Source organism: Chroicocephalus ridibundus, chromosome 4, assembly GCF_963924245.1.
Source record: "Chroicocephalus ridibundus chromosome 4, bChrRid1.1, whole genome shotgun sequence".
NCBI lineage: Eukaryota > Metazoa > Chordata > Aves > Charadriiformes > Laridae > Chroicocephalus > Chroicocephalus ridibundus.
Genome location: NC_086287.1, coordinates 45,328,663 through 45,335,166, shown reverse-complemented (window position 1 = coordinate 45,335,166; position 6,504 = coordinate 45,328,663). Strand labels below are relative to the sequence as shown.

Sequence of the window (6,504 nt, the reverse complement as noted above, 5' to 3'; positions counted from 1 at the left end):
CTGGAGAAACGTAGTTTAAAAATCTACCACTGTTATTTAGCACATACTCATTATTTGTTTAAATTCATGCTAAGTAACATGAGGAATCCTTAAGTATTTAATGCTTTATAATGAACCTGGACCTAAGCAAGATTTTTTTCCCCTGCAAACGTAATTAAGGAAAAGAAGTGGGCTTATGACTCACATGACTCACCCAGTGATCCACACAATATATGCTAATGAATTTCAGATTATTTTTTTTTAATTTAAAAAAGTTTCTTCTTTACAACTGTAAAGATAATATATAAAAAAAAATGTAACTGACAACTCTCTTCTCCTTTTAGGTATGGATGCTTAGCTAAATGAAACAAGACAATTTAGCACTATTACAGATGGTATAGATGTAAAGTGTATAGCAAGAAACAGTCTCAATGCAGAAACCAGAATAAAAGGGCGAAAGTGAGTAGTCCTGTCATCAATCATGTTTCTTAGACTGATGCAACAACAAAAGGGCTGTCACAAGTAACACAAGGTGAAGTTATACAATGGAAAACATTGACTTGAGATGGGGGGATGCCTGCACAAAATGAGCTTAGTCACAAGTCCCCAGTTAACAACCAACAGGCCCCCTTAACGCAGAAGTCACTGCACAACACAACTTTAAAGATGTTTTGTTCTTAATAATGAAGCAATCAAATACAGCAATTCCAAACGTCACATCAATATACAATGACAACTATTAAGAACAGCCTTCCGGCTAAGGAGCTAAGGGTTCACAATGGAGCTCACTTTAGAGAAAACAACATTTGTCATTATGGACAATGAAACAGATCTTACAGGAGTCTAACATTTACTTCAGGTAGTTACTTCTGATATCCTGAATTTAGCTGTCATTGAAAAGCACTACATTTTTGCACTGTCAAAGTTGTAAAACATAAACAATAAAAATCACTGAGACAGCATATACTATTAGAATTTAACAGTGAGCACCCCTCCTCTCCCTGCACAATGGCTGTTGCTATTCTATGTTACTGCTTAATCAGAACAAACCAAGACAACTCCGAACTCCTAATCAAAAAGCAGCACAGTTAACATAAGTAGTAGTATAAGCAGCAGCTGCCCACCTAAAGCCTCCGAGGTGGTGCAGCGAGAGGAGCTTCACAGCAAGAGCTTGACCCAGTCCTGTGCAGCTGCGGGGCTGCACTTCCAGGGGACTTGGCAGGCACATGGGTTGCCCTTGAATTTGAAATCCAAAGCCTTGTGCTCCAGCCAGCATTGGGCTACCCAGATCCATGCGCCAAGCAAGCACACCGTGCAGCTTCTACGACAGGCTAGCTTGCTCCTTCTGCAGGGTCCACACACAAGCAAATCCAAAAAAAATGATCAGGAGGCCATTTAGCAGTGTCTCACATACCACTTGGCCAACAGCTGGCTGCCATTAATGCTGTATCTGTATGAAAAGGTAGGATAAGAACTTTAGATCTGTGCGAGAATGTTCAATTTCTAATAGCCCCTCTTGAATATCTGCTCATTAGTACGTTTTGTATAGTTCCGGAAACCTGATTTTAGTATTTCAAAGGCTGTTTTTCCCCTGAAGTCATTAGAGAGAATCAAAGTCATAATTATACTGTCTCAGAGAGCAATGCACCGCATGGATGAGCTATTAATTTTTCCAAGTATAACTTCAGTATGTCAGATTTGAGGTGTTCCCCTTAGATTGAAGGGATGCACTTAAGCACTAGTTCTTTCTATACACAGATAAAGTGACAGATCAACACTCAAAGCTGTTCTGGTGCATTATTTTACCATAGTGAACAAACTCAGCAGAGATGCACAAACAACTCCAGCAGTTCTCAAAGATGGCGTATTAGTTGATCCTGACTATTGCATATCCCGGCGGAAGGACAACTGCATCTGATGCAGGTCTTTGCCCTTCTGCCACATCATTCTTTTGTTCCAGTTCCTCCACCTTCCTCATCAGCAACTCTATGCGAATGTGGGCCTTCACAATCTTTTCTTTCAGCTAGAGAAAAAGAGAAATTAGTATTAAAACTAGAGGAAAGTGTGCTCACACTGGATCTTTGAATGATCTTTGCACCCCACTTTCAGTGGCTAAAGAGCAGCTGACTTTCAAGACGGAAGATTATATTGGGCTTTAATCTCTATACTGCTTGTCTAGCACAGCCAAAACGGGCACCCAAATCAGAGGCCTGTGCCACAAAGAGGAGACAGATGGATGTGTGCCAGCATAACCCCTGGCAGAGATTTATGGAAATAACCCTCCGTAAGGAGACAGAGTTGCTGGAGCCTTCCTATGATCAATCCAATCTTTCCTAATTAACTCATTACAGTTTTTACACAGCCAGAGACCTTCTTTGACAATATCTGGACAGACTGTTTCATCACCACCTTGGGAATACACGTACAGTCCCTCAAAAAAAGCTGTTTCTAGAGTCTGAGGTTTAAGTTAACACGTCTCAAGCACAAGAGTAAAATCCTGCTGACATCATGTCTCAAAGAAAAAACAAAGACCAGATTCTTGCGCTTGTTGTAGTCCACAAGCAAACTCTCCAGCATCACATAATTTGTGTTTGCAATACTTCAGAAAAATGTGTCCCAAATTTAGGAGTCTTGTCTGGATAAGATTTTTGCATTTTAGCCTCACTTGACCTATAAAACCACTCTGATCTTATGATAAGAAACTGGAAGATGACTTTAAAGAGGATAAAACCTAAGAAATGTCAACAGGCCCATTTCCATACTTAGAAGAGAAACTAAGGGGGGACCAAAAAAAAAAAAAAAAAAAAAGAGTAAGGACAAGCAAGCACATAAATACTGGATACACTGGCTGTCTCCTACACACAGTAACTTTATTCAAGCCGTGGGACAGACAATTTACTAAGTTAACAACTAACCAAGTTACGGAAAAGAACATCCAATTTAAATGCCAAAAAGGACGGAGGTTCTAGCGTCGTCTCTGAAACTACAAGTAAATACTATCATGCTCTTTTGAGCTTACATAGCCATAAATACAACTGTGCTAGAATCCCTTTCAATAGCAAAAAATTTGCTATTTTTTTTTAAAAAATTCTTGGACAGTAACTTAGACAACACAAGTAGTAATACCTAGGCAAAGTTTGTCTAGACATATCTTGGGGTTTTTTTTTTTTTTTGTTTTCTTTTCAAAGTGTAGTGATAAAAGGATGTCCTGGTTTGAGCAACACAGGACTAATTTCTCTTCTAATGCTTGGGAAAACTGCACTTTTAGAAGACTCTAGTGTCTGAATTTGTGAAAATATTTACTTTATAGCCAGCTATGGTATGTGGGTTTCAAGGTGTCAGTGCTTTCGAGCCTTGTCAGGTGTGGGGATGAGGAGGAGCAAGACCCGGGCACTTGACCCAGGCTGTCCAACAGGATTACTTCATACCACGAACATCACAATAAATACAAATTAGAAAGTTTGCTGAGGAGTTCTCTCTCTCTCCCTCGATGGCTGTGATCCAGAGAACTTCTTGCTCTGGTGCCAGACCCCTGAGCCCTTCCCTTGCTCCTGAAGTCTTAGGGCTCACAGCATCGGACATTTGCTGTCCACTGCTGGGAGTGCACAGCTTCCTGCTGATAGAATTGACTGACTATAATTCTTGTATATCTTATATTGGTATTGGGATCAATATTGGTTCTTTAGTGTTATTAACGATAATTAGTCTTAATTCTATTAAATCTGCTTATATTTCAACCCTTGGGTTTCCTTGTTTTTTCCCCAATTCCCCTTCCCAGGTGGGGAAGGGTCATCAAGTGATAGAATAACTGTCTAAATGACAATAAGTTGTTATGGGTTTCTCAAACCATAACAGAGAATAAAAAAATCTTTTGCCAGAAAATGAGCTAGGACTGGATATGTTTTGCAGTTAAGTGGTTCTAGAAAATGTTTTGCATGTCTCACACATTTAAGCCAGTCACTGCATTACATGTCCGTATTTTTTCTATTTTATGAACTTGGAAAAAAGTAATTGTATCAACATTTTTGGATATTAATAATTTTTAAAGTATTTTCCATACAAATTAATGTAGAAACCTTACTTTCTGTGCTGGTTCCTCCAAAGTCACCGCAGGAAAATTCACCTTAGAAGCTTGTATTATAATTTGTTTTTCTAATAGATAACTGGAAAATAAAAGGGGAAAGGGAAAAAAAAACACAACCAAGGAGACCAGTTAAAAACCTCATAATTGCATTCATCGTTTAGACAGATTATTTAAGATTATTTTAAAGCAGATACAAGGTTGTTGCCAAAAGCAATCACTACATTATGAAAATAATAAAAACACAACAATGGTTTTACTTTGAAATCATAAGGTGCTCCCATCACCAGCTATAAATAATTTAAAATTTCTATAGTCAAGTCCTCAATCTGTCATGGAGCTGCTTTGATAGCTTACGTTAGTTAAGCAAATCTGGAACCGAAGGAGATATCAGTATGGCAAACAACTAAACTTAAATGTCGACATTACATGAGGACACCACTTAAGAAGCGCAGAGCAAATCAAATGGAGTCACACCAACACAAACAATTTAAACATAAAGGATATTAAAATCCCACACCAATGTACTCAAAGTAAAGCCACTTTTGTTAGCTGCAGATTAGTTGTACACCCTGTTGTAATGACTTGCAAATTCTCGTGAAATCACTGACTGTAAGAATACAGTTTACTCACCAGATGATGCTGTCCTTGAAGAAACAGAAGAGGCCTCGGAGATACGCCAGGTCACTGGGGGCAGAATAAAGAATGAAGCCCAGGTTCGAGCCACATGACTGACAGGATAATACATTGTAAGCACTAAAAGAGAAGAGGAAAAAATATTATTAAGCAGAAGCTTCTGAAACCATAGATACCGCATGCTTGCGGAGGACATCAATCTATCAGTTCTATGAGGACAGCAAAACAAAACATAGTTAAAACTCCCTCCTTAAAGAAATAATGCATTCAGGGAGAACATGAACATACAGAGTCAGGCATGTTGCATAAGAAATAATATCTGTAATAAGTGAAGTTGCAATTAGGGAAGAAAATACATGGCTTATTACCACTGAGTGGTTCAGGCTATACTAACCAAACATGATATAACTGGTAAAACAATGCCTGTGCCCACACCTATGGCAGGTCATAGATCTGAGATTTCCTCCTGATAAAAAAGTATTGCCTCATGCAGAGACAAACAAAACCCAACAACCAAAGTCTTTCATTGAAAAAGTTCCCAGCCCTTATAGATTGTGGAATAGCCTTTAAGCATCATTTAAACAAACTGACGGTTCTGTAAACCCTCAGGTGATATTTACATGCTTCCCATCACACTAATCCCAGTTACCAAACCTGTTGCTAACTGTAGGCTCGTGAATAGAGCAGAAGTAATTTATTTTCAGTATTTAAAAAAAAAGAGTGAGAAAACAAAACAACCAAAAAAACAATCAACCCAACCCCTAAACAGAGATGCTTTAATTTAGGTAATACACCTTTTAAGGGAAGGCGCAGAAAAAAAAAACCTAAAGGCCAGTCTGTCTTCTACCGCATCGCTCAAGTGCTCCTCTCCACCAAAAACGGTTGCAGTAGCAAAACTTACGGACAAAAAATTAAAGCTCCATACGTACAAAAGGTTTGTCCATCCGAAACGATGGAGCCCGGGTACAAAAAGCACTTCGGAGTTTACCAAGCCCGTGAGAAACTCCAGGCTACCAGCTAGAGGAGCTCCCAGCTCGGCACAAGCCCCTGGTCGCCCACGCCACTTCCCGTGGCGACTGCCCCCGGCAGGCCCGGTGCCCGTAGCACGCAGCGGGCGAGCTACCCACCATCCCAGGAGGGCTCCCTCCAGGCCGATCACGAGCGAGTCCTCCCAGACCACGTTGTTTGTGACTCCTGAGGAGAGAGGAGGGGGGGAGAGAGACCCGCTGAGGGTGACGCCCCGGCCGCCCCCGCCGGGCCCGGGCCTCGCCTCAGGACACCGGCCGACACCCCCCCCGCCGCGAGGCGGCCAGGCGGGCACTGACTGTAGCAGACGAGGAGGCCAAGCCGCCGCTCCTCCTGCGCGCACAGGTGCAGCGAGTCCCCCAGCACCGCCCAGCAGCCGCCGCACTGGAACATGGCGCACTCCGCCGGCAGCGGCCCCTGCCGCCGCGGGGGCGACACCACCGCCGATGCCGACAAGGAAGACGGCGAGGCCGGTGGCGAGGCCGGTGGAGGGAAGCAGAAGGGTGCGTCAGCGGTGGGGAAGAGCGGCCGCTCCACAGTGATGGTCCCGCTGAGCTGTGGCTCCTGGAAAAGCTTCTGCAGCTGCTGGCGCACCGCCATCTTATCCCGCCCCGCGTTCGAGCGCGGCGCCCGCCATCCCGGCTTCGCAATCTGCGCTGCCATTGGGCAGCGGGCGCGTCAATCCTCATCTCCCCAGGCTATTGGGGAGCGGGCCGCGCCTAGTCGTTCCGCTGCCCAATCAAGCAGGAGAGGGGAGGGCCTCCCCCCGCCAGCAGCGCCTA

General features: G+C 42.9%; 1 protein-coding gene across 1 annotated transcript; it reads right to left on the bottom strand.

The window, feature by feature from the left end:
- Positions 1-182: 182 nt before the first annotated feature.
- OIP5 (Opa interacting protein 5) lies at positions 183-6,350 on the bottom strand. The gene is made up of 5 exons (XM_063331751.1): positions 6,022-6,350; positions 5,824-5,890; positions 4,694-4,816; positions 4,061-4,142; positions 183-2,002 (listed from the first exon to the last, which is right to left on the bottom strand). The coding sequence occupies exons 1-5, from the start codon at positions 6,320-6,322 to the stop codon at positions 1,847-1,849; spliced, it is 729 nt and encodes a 242-aa protein (XP_063187821.1). The 5' UTR covers positions 6,323-6,350; the 3' UTR covers positions 183-1,846.
- Between the last annotated feature and the right edge of the window lie 154 nt (positions 6,351-6,504).

Bases quoted from the DNA above. Each gene is read 5' to 3' on its own strand.
- OIP5 (XM_063331751.1), bottom strand. From the start codon at position 6,322: ATGGCGGTGCGCCAGCAGCTGCAGAAGCTTTTCCAGGAGCCACAGCTC. The intron at 5,891-6,021 runs GTCAGTGCCCGC...CTCTCTCCTCAG, and splicing joins TGGCCTCCTCGTCTGCTACA to GAGTCACAAACAACGTGGTC. The intron at 2,003-4,060 runs GTAAGGTTTCTA...CTTTTTCTCTAG, and splicing joins TGGAGGAACCAGCACAGAAA to CTGAAAGAAAAGATTGTGAA.